This window comes from Canis aureus, chromosome 1, assembly GCF_053574225.1.
Source record: "Canis aureus isolate CA01 chromosome 1, VMU_Caureus_v.1.0, whole genome shotgun sequence".
In the NCBI taxonomy this organism is placed as follows: Eukaryota; Metazoa; Chordata; class Mammalia; order Carnivora; family Canidae; genus Canis; species Canis aureus.
Genome location: NC_135611.1, coordinates 58,369,739 through 58,385,986, shown reverse-complemented (window position 1 = coordinate 58,385,986; position 16,248 = coordinate 58,369,739). Strand labels below are relative to the sequence as shown.

Sequence of the window (16,248 nt, the reverse complement as noted above, 5' to 3'; positions counted from 1 at the left end):
TTGATCTCTTACTATATACCAAGCACCATGTTACATATGACAGGAGATAGAAAAATAACACTAAAACAGTTCACAAAATACTTATAATTAATTAAAAAATATTTATTGAGAACCTAGTATGTGCCAGATATGGAGTTAAGCCAGATAGATAATGTCCCAGTTCTTGCAAAGCTTACATTTGTACAGGACAAAAGGAATACATAAATTACTACATCATTGGGAAGTAAGTCCAGCATAAAAGGGGAAAATGCTCTGGGGAGGGGTGGTCAGATGAGGACAAGATTGTATCTAGTTTAAAGAAATGGACAAGATGTCATGGAGAAAGTGGCACCAGTGAGATGGGATTTGAAAGACAGGTAGAAACAGAAGGGGGGCATTTCAATTAAAAGCAATAATTTGAGCAAACACAAGGAAGGAAGTAGGAGGTCATTAAGAGAAAGTGTACGGTACTCAGGACTGGCCTACTGGGTGTTTTTAAAGAACATAAGAGGAGATACAGCTCGACACGACACAATGCCTGGACTCATATAGGACTCATGTATAGGAGTCTCGAATGGCAGTCTAGCAGCTGGACTGGGTAGAAAATAGGAGGCCCTACATTAGGGAATAAGAAAGCAAAACGATACTTTAAGGAAATTCTTCTGATCCCAGTCTGTAGAAGACCTAGGAAGGGAGATACAAAGCTGGATAATCCTGGGCGTTTAGCATAATGGTGTAGTAAGACATAATGATTTAGCAAAAGTCTTGAGCATGGAAACTGGAAAAAAAAAAGTCCGAAGTTTGGGGAATGAAGAAACAATCAAAATTAAGTGAATTGGGGGGCAAAGAAATAGTTATTACTAATGTGACTGAGATGTTAAAGAAAGGATGACTGGGTGGATCCCAGATGAACTAGCAGAGACAGCAAAGTCTATGGGGGGAAGGACGTGAGGAAGACTCCGTGAGGAGAGGAGGGGTCCAGAGAACCTCATGGGAAGATGTTCAGCATGTGGTCGAATTAGGCAGCTGGGACTCGGTAGAGACAGTGGGTAGAAACACAGACTGAATCATTTATTTAAAGTGGGTGAGGTTCAGTAAGGTGCTTTCATTTGCACTCTAACTTAAGAGTTGTTTATTTACTTTATTTGGTAATACCTTATTACAATTTTGAAAATAAAAAAAAATAAAAAATAAAAAATAAAGTGGGTGAGGTTGTCCAAAGAACACACGTGGGTACAAGAGGGATTCGAAGGCAGATTTCCCTGCCCCAAAGTGCTCTCTCTGTCTCGTCCCTCCAGGGTCCTCCTTCCCACAGCAGCTGGAATGATCCAAGATACAATTCTGACCATTTCACTCCCTAATCTGCCACCTACGAAAGGTGAGGGTTCAACTTTGAAACTTGGCATTCAAGACCGAGTCCCTCTGGAGCCTCCCTATTAGTACTTTCTGCCTCACACTGTTGGCTCCCATGTTCACTTCTTCTTCTTGTTCTTCCTGAGATGTACTTGTCTCCACTGCCTTCACTGTCAATAAGCAATTCTTCTGCAGCTCAGAAGCCAGTTCTTGGAATCCTTTCCGGTCCTTCCAACCGCCGCACTGGAGTAGGTAGCCTTACTCCAAAATGGCACAGCGACCTTGACTTTGCTCATCACACTGCAGCCTGATGATCCATCCAGGTATCCATTTCCCACAACATATCTTGACCATTTTCCTCAACATACCTTGACCCGTCTCTGGGGTAAAAGTGTTCCTCCTTGTCAAGACTAATCTCACAGTGTATATGTTCAAGGTGAGGCCTCTTGTCATTCATCCTCCCCTCCCCGCCCCCCCCCCCCCCCCCCCAGTATCTAGCATAACGCCTGGAGGAGAAGAGACTGTCAGAATAGTTTGCAGATTTTTTAATTAAACAACAGGAACAAGTTGAAGAAGTAACGCTAGGTCTTTTGAGGATATATATTTTTAGGAAAACAAATGAAAACTTTTCAGTTGGCCATAATCAAGCTTCAGATAAACCTCATTGGCTATGATACTGCTACCACACAAAGCTGAAATAAATGAATCATAAACCCCAAGGATAGAATCCCAGAAACTAGAAATGTAAAAAAGAAAGAAAGAAAGAAAGAAAAGTAAAGAAAACAAGATAGAACTGTAAGAATTGTAAAATACAACAGTAAGTTATGAGACTTGGCATTAGTTAACTTCTAGACTTCTAGGATGTTTTAACAGAGCAGGTTGGCAAAAGTTGATTTTAAAAAATAGTGGAGGGGGGCCCGGCTGGCTTAGTTGTTACAGCATGCGATTCTTGATCTCAGGGTCATGAGTTCAAGCCCCACATTGGGTGTGGAGCCTCCTTAAAAAAAAATTTTATATTCATTCATTAAACAAATATTTATTGAGCACTTGGTATGTGAATAAAAATGTAACAAAAATTCCTGCCCCCATTTGAGACTACACCCTAAGGGGAGGCATGCTATAAAAAAAAAAAAAAACTTAAGGAAATCAGCTAGTGTGTTAGACACTGATCAGTGGAATGGGAACAGGGTAAAGGGATCGGGAATTTTAAAGAAATAAGGAGATGATGGGCAGTTACAGACTTTCAAGAGGGTTTGCAATGAAGGTAAAGAGAGGCCATAATTTGAGGGATTGGAAAGGTTGAAAACCTGAGCACTCAGGGAGAGAACCCCCTGTATTTAGCAGAGACTGGAAATGGGAAGGAAAAAGCAAAAGTCCTGAAGAAAGGAAGAGGTGCTATCAGAGGTACAGTGTGGGCATTGATTGTGACATGGAGAAGAAATATCTTTTCCTCACTACAGGGTGAAGGCAAGAATTTTGAGGTAAAAAGGAATTATGTTCACATCTAGATTGGAGAAACCTTCCCTATGCCAGGCCTAACTACCAAGTTTTAGGGCCATGATTTTGGACAAATGCTAGATTAAAAAAAAAAAAAATACAGAGAATTCTTGGGATATAATCATCAGTTCAGAAACCAAGTAGTAGTACTCGGTATGTTTGATAGGTCTCTTCTCTTATAGTGACAAAAACTCACATTCTGAAGCACCCACACTCCTTTAGTTAACTTCGCTATTCTTTTCCTGGGCCCACAAGACGAGGCCCAGGGAAACCACAGTTTTCTTTCCAATTAATTAAAAGTATCACCAATTGATATGCTGTGAGCGTCATAGCTGGTCTTACCCATCTGGTAAGCTGAGTACCTCAGAGTACAGCTGATACGGCCTGATTTTGCAAGCAATTAGATATTCCACATATTTATGTATAGATGAGCTTCTGCGTCCAAGTAACTCAGAAATTAATATTTAATGAAATCATTTGCCTGGAGAGGTTTTGTGCATTCCTGTTAATCTCCTGAATGCTTTATATTTGGTGTTGCATCTCAAACTCCAAAGTCAGTGACAGTCTTGTCAGGACTATTTTCACCTACACATATATACCCAGGGTACACCTGAACACAAGCAGGTTTATTTCTCTGTAATTATCCCTCAAAAAAAGACATCTTTCTCCAGGCCAACCAAAATCTCTTCAGGAGAGGCACTCTAATCCCTTATTTGAATTACAAGTAATATTTAAGAAAATCACCTTAGGTTGAAGCCACTTTAATATTACTTTCATAATGCTAAAAATGGCCACCAGATAAATTATTTAAAAGTAAAAAAGAAATCTAACAATGTCTAGTCATTATTATTGGAAATACGACCTCAAAACCAAGCATAGGATATGTTACAACAAGCATTTTTCGGAACAATGTAAGTGGTTATGATGTGGAAGTCAACCACCTGCAGGATGAAGGAAAGAAATTGCTAACTTGATGTTTATGCTACATATTTGAAGCATGGGATTTCTTATAGTATCATACATGGATAAAATATTTACCATCTTTATTTTTTTATTTAAGTTCAATTAGCCAACATATAGTGTACTTGGTTTCCGATGAACATTTACCATCTTCCAAAAAACCACTGATTTCTTTCAAGTAAGCTGAGACAAGATGACAGGCTTTGGAAAACTGGTGTCTCGATATATCAAGAGAAGATGTGAAAATGACTAGAACTCATGAGTAGAAAAGTTTATATTTTACATATTTAATATATGCATATATAAGTGAATGTTTATTTCATCTCTAAACTATTACCTACAGATTCAAATCTAAACAAACTCGATTTGTTGCTTAAAATTATGCTGTAATATTTTGGACGACATCCATCACCAACCCCTAGGTTGGCCTCTTTCTAGTTGATACCAGTAATATTCCTCCACTTGTGACAAACAAAAGTGTCTCGAGATCTTGTCTAATGTCCACTAGGGGGGTGTAATCACTCCAGTTGAAAACCAGTCCTAGGCAGATGCTGTCAAACATCTCTAGTTAAGTAAATTCCACGTTTTTCTTGATGTCCCATTTTCTAATTATCTGAAACCTAATTAAAATATTGGTTCCTTTCTGGTGAAAACAGTTGATTACTATTACTATTATCTATTTTCTTCTCCATTATGTTTTGTAAAAATTAGGAATTTAAAGCAGTTATATGTAATTGTTACTGAGGAATAACACTGCTAAATTTTAAAAAAAGGGGGGGGAAGGATTCATAGATCGAAGTCCGTAAGATAGAGCAGCTGAAGTCCATCTTCATCAGAATGGGAACTTTATATAACTATGCTGTTAATGACTAACCTACATTCAGATCTTTTCATTTAGCTCAGGCCTTCTTTCTTTGAGCCAAACATTATTTTTTCCTTGTTTTCCTTAAAGCAACTTAAATTATTACTATTACTGATTGGAAAGTATAGTCAATAGTAGGTAAGTCTGATCCAGGAGTATATCTAATCTTTATTTTTTGCATTCACCTGCATGTATGAGTCCAGATGCTAAAACTTATTTTTAGTCCCTCAATTTCTACAAGACAGATGGAGGGAGAGAGTATAAACAAGAACTTGGACCAAGGTTAAATACCCGTTAAGGGTTATTTTCATGTGCTCATGTGATTGTTTATATCCAGACACAATAACTAAATGCAAAACAGAATGTAAGACTCTCAATTTATAGTTTGTGGCTTAAAAAGAAATTTCTTTATTAAGCCTGTTACAGTATAATTCATTTTTTTCAAATATAAGTACAAAAAAATTCTAGGATTGTCACCAAAAATGTAAACAATGAGAGATGGTATTAGAGATTATTTTCCTTTACTTCTGCTTCTCTGAATTTTCTATTTTTTCGACAATTAAGGTGTATTTTTAAAAAACCATATGCAAATTCTTTTTGCACTCCCTTTTCCCACCAATTTTATCACAGTTTATGGCGTATTAAGTAGGATTCTTGGACTGCTGCTGACATTAATCTTGGTTCCTGGGTTTTATTTCAAACTATACTAAAGTCTTCCTAATTTTTGTTAAATGCATTTCCTATTAACCAAAGCTAAAATGTACCCTTCGAAAGTCCCGATTTCAGATAAAAGTGTTCATAGAAGTCAATCGTCTTGTAAGATACATAGAAAGTGAATATTCTATGCAATGTAAGACAAGACATGGTTCTTCCCTTTCTATTTTCTAGTTTAACAAGGACTGTCAAATTTCTTAAAAGAGTAAACATATATGTTCTTAATTTGGCATTCTATATTCAGTAAAAATCAATTTCAATTTTAATTACTGTGGAATTTTGACAACTCTAGCAATGGCAAAGCTGAATTTCATCTTGCTGTAATCTAGCAAGAAGCAAATACCATTAAGATTGCAAATGTTTAACCCGGTAAAAATGAGAATATATTTCAACCAAGAACATACTATCTAAAAAGAAAAAATAGTTTTGCTATCTAGTCATGAGTTTCTCAGTACATTTCTGCAGACCCTAAATGTTTAGAATAAATGCAGCATTCACATAATACTATAGTCCATGAAAAGAGTATATTCTTTTATTGTCTTTGTTCATACATGTTGAGTTTCAACTTTCAATAATAAAATTCAATAAATTTGATTCCTCAATCATAAAAACTTGCTTTACACGTTATTTACATGTTGCCAAAGTCTACAGCCATACAAAACATCACAAGGATTTGACTCTATGCGTGGTACCATCACACAGGAGGAGGGAGCTAATCAAATAACATACATTCAAAGATTAAATCGTAGATACGCACAGTGTATTTGGCACTGTTCATTAACATTATAACACCTTTTCTCAGAGACAAGGTATTCTTAAGCCTTAGCCACAATATACCAGAATTTTGCTATTCACATCAAAAGCAGCTTTCAAACTTTGTTGTAACAGTAATCAGTTTTAAGATACAAAATACAATCAGAATTGGGAATAGAATTCAAACACTCCAACTTTTTGCTATGCTCCAAGCTGCCATCCTTAAAGTCAGTTTAATTTTATTTATTTTTTCATTGTGGGGAGTGTCAAGAAGAAACAATTTAAGGACAAAAGCCTTAAGTACACATAAAGACAAACAACAGTTCTTTCTTGGGAATGCAAAGGGAGCCCTGATGATGCAGAACTTGTGATGATTTTGGCAGGAATTACAAAATGACCAATGCCACTCAAGTTGGGGAGATTTATACTAGCAGTTAAACTCATGGGGATCTGGAATGCCTATATCTGAATTCAGAATCCCTAGCAACGTGTTTTAAGAGTCTCTTCCTAGGACTATAACAGACTCAGGTCACAAGTTCTAGAGCTACTTTGATGTGTAATACACTAAATACTACACTGCTATGAAATGGAAGGAGAAAAGAAAAGTACAAAGACTCAACCATTGAACTTTTAGCAGCTTTGGCTATATCCCAGTGGGTAATTTGACTAACTTCATTTTAACAAATATTAAATCCCTTCACTTCAATCAGGCCCATTAGATTTAATTCATTAAAGCCACACATATTCCAGAATGTTTATAAAAGACACATACCGTGTTTATAAAAGACACAAATTCAGTCTCAAACTAAGGCAAAAAAGCCTCAATAGAACATGGATCACAGTACAGGGGAACAGAAATCAGAAGTTGTCTAGTAAAGTTCAGAGATATGCTATAGTTTCACACAAAACTTTCAGCAATAAATTAAGACTTAAAACAAAAAGTCTTATAATGTACAAAGGACTATGAAGTGCAAAGTAATGTCACTGGACCAAAATTTAGTTTAACCATTTTATTTCAAGTGTAATTTTAAAAATCATAAATGGGGTTTTGTAATCCAAAGTGGAAACATTTATTCTTCATAGCTTCAGAATATGACAAGCAACTTCAGACCTTGCCTTCCCAATCGTCTTCTTTGCTATTTTTCAAACTTCTAAGACCTAGCATTTAAGCTACTCCATTCTAAACGTACAGTTTTAGACAACTATTGTACACTTAAGATTTTTCTGAAAACAGTCGATCAAATATAAAGAATGGTTTCTGCCCAAGGATCAGCAGTGAGGGAAGAAATATCAAATACCTATCAAAAAATCATTTATTCATTTAAAAAATAACAGAACCAGTGCCGTTCTCTGTCATGAAAGAGAACATGGAAAATTAATTTATTTTTGTAGACTTTGGTAATATTTTATTACCTACACAAGCCTCAATCTTAAAAGAGCTTTTAGGGAAAGTCACTATCAGGATTTACTGAGTAAAAATCCTGGGTACTAAGACGGTTTGAAATGTGCTATTCCAAAGAGGAACAGGTTACTGCTTTTGAAGAAAAGAGCTAACTTCCCTCCAATGCTTATTTTAAATAAAAATAGTTAATGGAAACATTTTTAAACCAACTTTGGTACACACTGCCCACCAAATTAAAAAAAAAAATCACTTTCTTTCCTATTTTAGGAAATTTTCCTACTTTAAGATTATATAACCTTTTCATCTTTTTTTGACTAATACAGTATTTGAATTTTTTTAAATTCTGCATTTCAGTGTAGTAAGAGTTCCTTTTCAGATGATCTTTACAATCCAGAACACAGACACCAGAGCAACATTAGCAAGTCACATTGCTCAACGATAATGAGATGAAAATGGACGGATATCTGAAAGTAGGTATGCCCTCTGCTCCAAAGGTGAGCTTTTAACAAGAGACCCCCACATAACTCCATTCCTCTGGAGATCCCTCAAACTCAAAACGGTTCCATTTAGTAAGTCAATATATTATTTTTAAAAAGTAAGTTTGGTCACTAGGAAAGATTGAACAAAAATTATTCCCCTCCCCCCAAAACACAGCCAAATAGCTCTAGTCACCCCCTCTGCTCCCCACAAAAACAGGGAAGCAGTGGAGGCTAAAGCCTTTAAATTTGAAATTTCAGTTCCTAAAACATTGCTGCTATTTGCTCAAATTGCAGGTCTACCTCTTTCCTTCTCCAATACATCCCCCATTTATAAATTTATTTACACACACACATACATACACACACACACACCCGCATTCATACTCACACATACTCTTACTCTCAAGTAAGACACTTTCTTGTGTTGATAAATTATGAGGATTATGAACTAGGTGTGTACAGGGTTTCATAGGTGCTTTGTAAACATCAGAGTCACTTGGGTCCTTTTCTCCAAAAGCCTGAACTCAAATTACGCAACCAGGGATCATTACTTTCCCAGACGCTGTTCACAGGCTGCATATTGACGAAGGGCAGAGAAAAAGTCCTCATAACTGATGTTTAGGTAGGAAGGCAAAGAGCTGTAAAGAAAGCACAGGGGAAAAAAAGCAATTAGATGATACACTGCAATTTGGAGGGAGGAACTAGAAAGATAATGACCCCAAAGAAGTTAAGGAGAGAAGAAAATAAATTATAAGCACAGAGTATGTCAAACCTTTTCTACTAAATGACTGCTAAACTCACTGTGAGACACTCCAAGTAAAATATCTCTCCTCCTTTCCAACAGAAGAGATGAGGAACTTGTAGCAAGATGGAGATTCAGAATCTATTGTAAAGCCTCAGTCTAAATTAATGCAAAACTGGAGATCTATAATATAAATAAGAGACCTCTCTCAACTTCACTTTAAGAACTCCTTTCTGGAAAAAAAAAAAAAAAAAAAGAACTCCTTTCTGAGAGCACAGGATGGCTCAGTTAAGTGTCTGCCTTGAGCTCAGGTCATGATTCCAGCTCCCTGATCAGTGGGGAGGTCTGCTTCTCCCTCTGCCCTTCCTTCTGCTTGTGCTCCCTCCCTCTCTCTCTCTCTGTCTCAAATAAATAAAATCTTAAAACTGTCAGAGTAAAGCCACTACTACTTGAACAGTTTATGAAAGCCAGGCTTAACACGGGCAGAGCGGCACAGTACCCTTCTCTGACTATATGCTGAAGCCATGTGGTGAGAACTATTTCCCTCTACCATTTCTAGTTGCTCAAGGAGGCAATTAGTGTGAAGATAAACACTTTAAAGGTAGAATGAATGTACAGCCAGAGGGTTCCCCTTAAGTATTTTAAAACTAAAAAAAATTTCAATAATTAACATAAACAATTCTCTAATTTATACAGCTGTATTGTGAGGCTTTGGCAATTCCAATCTGTACCAGGGCCAAACCCCTGGTAAGAGTCCAAGCCATATTCAGAGTTCCAGTGATACACACCACAAAAAAATAAAAAAAATTAAAAAAAAAAAGACTGAACCAACCTACCATGAGTGAACTCCTGGCCTGACCCTGTAGTTCTCATAGCTATGCTTTCTTTATCCTTCCTTTGCCCCTCCCTAGCTTTACTGAAATACAATTGACTTATGACCTTTTCCCTTCCTTTAACTGTCCAAAATTCTGAAAGAAGTCTCTTTTCCATTTCCTTAACTCTTAATAATCTCTGCCATCAATCTTTTATCTTACTCTACTGCAGTGATGACCTCACAAGATATCCTCAAAGGGCGACATTAAGGACACTCTTCTTGTTGAAGCTTGCTTCAGATATCCTCCTCAAACAACCCACTTTACTTTCTTATCCTCTTCATCAATGGCTTCGTCTCCTAATCACTCCTCAAGAAGCACTTAGCGCCACTAACCCTCAGTGCCTCCAGAGTGGTCTTGCCATTCTCCTCTGTTCTCAAGGCTCCACCAAGACATTAAGACATCACAGTGCTTCCTGCCTGGTGGGCGGCAGACAAATAGAGAGCAAACCTCAATGTAATGTGATAGGGCTATGACTGGCATATGCACAAAAATCTGTGGGAAAGCTTGTTACATGTCAGGTATCTAATACCCGTGATCAGAAGTCTTCAACTTCTTATTAAAATACCCATTTTACAAATACTGAGAAGTTTAAATAACTATCCAAAGTCATGTTATTGAACCACATAGCCAAGATTCAAACTGAGATCCACCTGTTCTAGAACACACTCTTCACTTGAAACCACTCTCAACCTCACAAGGGATTACTGCTACTTTTTTTGGAGCCCAACCCAAAAGGCACCTGAAATAACTAAGAAAACACCTAGAGAAGGGATCCCTGGGTGGCGCAGCGGTTTGGCGCCTGCCTTTGGCCCAGGGCGCGATCCTGGAGACCCGGGATCGAATCCCACGTCGGGCTCCCGGAGCATGGAGCCTGCTTCTCCCTCTGCCTCTCTCTCTCTCTCTCTCTCTCTCTCTCTGTGACTATCATAAATAAATAAAAATTTAAAAAAAAAATTAAAAAAAAAAAAAAAAAGAAAAGAAAACACCTAGAGAAAAAGAAACAAGAGAAATACACCCATTATAAGGAAAGCCAAAGTCTGGAGATGTAGGTTCTAATTCCACTTTATCACCAGCAATAATAAGAGCAATGTCTCTTCCCCATTTTCCTCACCTATAAAATGAGGAAGTAGGACCAGATGATCTACAGCCCTTTCTAACTCTTATCATGCTACGTGTTCTTTTCTGCCTTTTTGACACTTTTTCCCCATCCGGCCCCTGAAGTTGAAGCATTTCTCAAAATACCAAAAGATCCCTTGGTACTGTGCTCTTTTATATACACTTGAGAAAGTTCCTCTATTCTCACAGGTTCAACTACTACTACTTCCTAGGTACGATCAACCTCCAAATATCCATTTTTTGCCTTGACTTCTCATCCAGGGACCAATTCTACATCTTTATCTGCTCTTCTTGGTGTTTCCACTAAATAGGCTATGGCCTCAAAACCATCATCTTATCCTTGAATTCAAAATTTTCCCTTCAAAAACCAATGTTCCCTTGACCTTCTAAGTTTCTCTCAATAACACCTAATTTATCCAATTAGGCTTACTAAGCTTAAGAGCCATTTCATTTCTTCTTTTAGCACAACTAGTAAAGTACGAGGCCTACAATTATCCTTGGTAAATAATTCTCATGAAAGATAGAATTTATAGCATGCCCCTCCTAAGACTCAGAATTTAAATTTATTTTAAGGCTACTAAGTCTCTATTCAAAATCAGGGGTCAGCAAATACAGCCTGTGAGCCTGCCATCTGTTTTTGTGAATACCGTTTTATTGCAACAGTCACACACATTTGTTTACGTACTGTCTGTGGCCACTCAGCTACACCACCAATGTTGAGTAGCTGCAACAAGAGGAGTAGCTGTGAGAGACTGTATGGCCCACATATCTATCTAAAATATTTACCACCTAGCCCTTTATACAAAAAGTTTGGCCAAATCTGTCTTAAGTAAGCAATTTCATTCTCATCACTATATTATCCCTTAAATCATAGCTATGTCCTCTTCACTAGACTCTCTACCTCATCCTTTCCCAAATCCAATCTATCTTAGTACACAAGTGCCAATCTTCTAAAATCACCACTCCCACGTTATCCATAGGCTCAGTGCTTTCCTACTTCCCGTCTAAACTGTTATACAATTCCTTGTGCTGGTATTTAAAGCCTTCCCCCCTCCCCCCAAAAAATAAATAAATAAAGCCTTCCCAGCATCGAAACACCCAAATCATCTGTTTTCACCTTACAGAGTTGACTCTTGAACAACATGGGTTTGAACTGCATGGGTCCACTTATACACAGATATTTTTTGATATATAAACATATTTCCTCTTCCCTGTAATTTTCTTACTACCATTTTCCTTTCTCTAGCTTACTGTATTATAAGAACACAGTGTATAATACATATTAACACACAAAACTGTATTAATTGTCATTAAGTTAGGCTTCTAGTCAAAAGCAGACTATTAGTAGTTAAGTTTTCGGGGACTCCAGTTAGATATAGATTTTTGACTACACAGAGAGGTCCCCTCCCTGTAACACCTACACCGTTCAAGGGTCAATTATTCTATCATCTAATGCTATATACTGCTAATAAGTCTCTGCTCTGGTATGGTCAGTTCCCTCACTATTTCTTAAAAATGAGATGTCCATTCCTTACCTCCCAGGTTTCCTTTCTTTTCCTGCCTGTAATCCCCTACACTTCTCACCTTTTTTATGAAAACTCTATCCATTTTACATACCCCAGGGCAAATCACACCTTTTCTGTAAAACCAACAACTCTGGCCCATGTCTCTCTCACTCTTGGTATCCTATGACAATTTGTATCAATATCAAATATTTGCACAACTACACTCCCTTGTGTCTGAATCATTTATATCTATGTCTTTATCTTACCATTGATACTGTATAAGTCTTTGGGAATTCTCACCGTACCTAGTACAGTGCTAGGCTCAAGAAACACTTGCTGAATTGAACCAAAGTCAGTATGCTTTTATACTTACACAATCTCAGTCAATCTGATGTGCCAGGGAAGAAAGCCTAATGTACTGTCCACAGGACCAAACTTTAATACTAAATCAGGATCAGGAAAACCAGTTGAACCTTAAAAAGAAAGACCAAGACAAGAATTTAACATGCATTGCTTACAAGTAAAATGACCACAGGCAAAATCTATTAATCAAATTGGCTTTTTATGCTCTGAGTATGTTTCCTTCAGAAGGTTTATTTGTATTTTTCCAATTCCCACCTCACTGCCCATCATACACTTTAATATCTATGTTAGTTCCATATGTGAAAGTTTTCTCTAAAGACCATTTAATTGGATTACCTGATAAGAAAGGGTAACCCCATTCCCATTCTAAACCTTGCAGGTAGCCTTCAAATCCCATCCATCTTTCAACACAAGAGTTTTCCTGGCATTCTGGGAAACACATTGCTTTAGGGGCACAAATGCTTATTCTGGCCACAGAATCATATAACTTCAGAGATGAAAAGGAACTACAAAAGTCCTTCCTTCCCTGTTACCCTTCACTTTATAGCTAAGGACTCAAAAAGATCAACACCTAGCTACACAGTATAAATGTTTTCTCCAGAGCCCCAGCCTAGGGACAGAAAACACCAGACACCTCTGCCTCAACAAAGGCATGGCCATTTGGTCTCACAAACTGGCTTCCATACAAGGCCTGGTTTAAGAAAAAGAGGGGATAAGGAAAGTGTATAACTGCTTTAAAAATATTAAAATAGTCACTGACAAGAGCACCTGGGTGGCTCAGTGGTTGAGCGTCTGCCTTTGGCTCAGGTTGTGATCCCAGGTCCTGGAATTGAGTCCTGCATCAAGCTCCCCACAGGGAGCCGGCTTCTCCCTCTGCCTATGACTCTGCCTGTGTCTCTCATGAATAAACAAATAAAAAGTTTTTAAAAAAATTTTAAAAGTCACTGGTAGAACAGAAAAGATGCCATAATCCAAGAGACCCAGGCTCTAATAGTTTCTGATAACTTCAATATTGCTACTAATTTCCAGTCACACAACCTCCCAAGGACTTAGTTGCTTCATTTGTTAAACAAGGAGACTAGATTGGACAGGCCCATCCAACAGTAATAAAGAATTATTTCCACAACAAAGTCTCTTTAAAGTCTATTTTGGTAAAGTAAGTGGACTAAGAAGAATATATAGTCCTCTGCCTAGTAAAAAGCAAATTCTCTTTAGCTAAGAAACAAAAAAAAATTAAATTAAAAATGGCAAGAAGGAACTTCTCACTAATGGTGTTGTGAAGAAGGTGATGAATCCTCCTCTCTCCCCCCGAAGAAACACATATTAAACTGTATAAAACCAAAGACTTAAGGGCACTAGATACTGGCCAGAAGCAGACAATTATTCTTTTAAGGACAACAAATGAAACAACAGCCAGAGCTTCAGGTGAGAGCAGAGTAAGGGTCTTTGTCTTTCCTGCCTGGGAAGTTCCTTAACTTTACCCCCAATCAAACGGAGAGAACTATAGTTTTATCAGCATGGGGTTGAGAGCAAAGCTAGCAGATTTGCTGCTTGTAGCCAAAAGATATGGACTCCATTTGGCACTGAAGACTGTGGGCAGGAGAGAGGGAGCAATGATAAAAACCTAGGGTTCTGTGAGCTAACAGTGGCAAACTCAAAAGGGAACAAATGAGGAAAACCCACCATTTGTTAGCCTGATGTTGTAGCCCCAATTAGGGCCAACAGTATAATGGTCAGAAATTTACCAGGAAGATCCTGGAAACAAGGACTCAGAAATAAGCTCTCTGCATATCCATGGCTGACCAGGGAACCACCCACATGCTAAGAATGAAAGAGGGCAGCAAGAAAGCCCAGTGAAAAGTAACAGTCAAGAAGACAAGAACTGGTGGCAACTCTGAATGCACTTTCCAACATCACACAGAGATCAGGGAAGCCTTACAAACTTAAAGTGTTTGAGCACAACCAGTGTGCATATCACTGTCTGACACATAAAACTAGACAGACACAGGCAGGCAGACTAAGAAAATCAGAAATAGAAAATCTGAGCAGAGACAGCAGTTGTCATCTTTAAAAAATCTTAAGACTCTGCAAAATGAACTACCAGAACTATTAAATGAATATTAGCCAGGTGGCAAGATACAAAATCAGTATTAAAAAAAAAAAAACACCACATATCCATATATTATCAACAAACAATGCAAAAACAAAAATCAAGAAAACAATCCCATTAATAGCATCCAAAAGAATAAGATACTTGGGAATAAACTTAACAAAAGCAGAAACCCAAATCCTGAAATTATAACACACTGTTAAAAGAAAAATTAGGATCCAAATAAGTGGATATGCTGTATTCATGGATTAGAACACTCAATAATGTTAAGATGGCAATTCTCTAATTGAGCTACAAATTCAACCCAATACCTATCAAAACAGGGTATTGTGGAATTTGCCTGTGAAACTGACAAACTGACTCCAAAATTTACATGAAAATGAAAGGGCCCTGAGTGTAACCAAAGTTTTTTAAAAAGAAAATCAAAGCTGAAAGACTTACCCTACATGATTTCGAAGTTTACCATAGTAGGCACTATAGTAATCAAGACATGTGGCATTTGAAGGACAAACAATATAGAACAATGGAATAGAATAAAAAGTCCAGAAATAAACTCAAAGACTTACAGTAAATTGAGATTCAATAGAGGAGTCATAGTAATTCAACAGAGAAAAAAAATGGTGGTAGAAGAACAACCTCACACCATTCACAAAAATTAAGTTGAAATAGATTACACATTGAAATGTTAACAGCCAAAGTGATAAAAATCTAGAAGAACTGTGACTTTGGGTTAGGCAAAGATTTCTCAAATATGACACCAAATGTGTGATCCACAACAGGAAAAAAAAGATAAATTGGATTTCATAAAGATTAAACACTTTAAAAGAAACGAGTAAGAAAAATAAGCCATGGATTATGAGAAAATATTCATCCCTAAGTCCCACCTTACTACTGAACAGAGATGTGTACCCAAAATAAAGACCCTTAAAACTCAAGAAGACAAACAACCCGTTAAAAATAGGCAGAATGTTTTGAACAGATTCTTCACTAAAGATACAGATGAGCACATGAAAAAAAGCTCCATGTCATTAGTTATTAGGAAAATGTTAATTAAAACCACAGTGAAGGGCAGCCCAGGTGGCTCAGCGGTTTAGCACCGCCTTCAGCCCAGGGTGTGATCCTGGAGGCCTGGGATCAAGTCCCATGTTGGGCTCCCTGCACGGAGCCTGCTTCTCCGTCTGCCTGTGTCTCTGCCTCTCTGTCTCTCATGAAGAAATAAATAAAATCTTTAAAAAAAGAAAAAAAAAACCACAATGAGATACTATTACCCACCAGAATGGCTAAAATATAAAAATAATAAATAAATAAATACAAAAACTGACAATACTAAGCCTTGGCAAGGATGTGAAGAATCTAGACTCCTGTACATTGCTCATGGAATGTAAAAATAGTATAGCCTCTTTGAAAAATAGTTTGGCAGTTTCTTAAACATTCAACTCACCATAGAAACTAGCAATTTCACTATGTACCAAAGAAAGGACATGTCTGCACAAAGACTTGTATGTGAATGGTCACAGCAGCATTATTCAAACAAACCT

General features: G+C 37.4%; 1 protein-coding gene across 1 annotated transcript in view; it reads right to left on the bottom strand.

The window, feature by feature from the left end:
* Positions 1-5,870: 5,870 nt before the first annotated feature.
* NUS1 (NUS1 dehydrodolichyl diphosphate synthase subunit) overlaps positions 5,871-16,248 on the bottom strand; it is a 29,419-nt gene continuing 19,041 nt past the window's right edge. Inside the window, exons 4-5 of the mRNA XM_077900917.1 lie at positions 12,611-12,710; positions 5,871-8,637 (exon numbers count right to left, since the gene is read on the bottom strand). Of these exons, the coding sequence (XP_077757043.1) occupies positions 8,547-8,637; positions 12,611-12,710 (191 nt within the window). The 3' untranslated portion in view covers positions 5,871-8,546. The remainder of the gene's footprint in view (positions 8,638-12,610; positions 12,711-16,248) is intronic.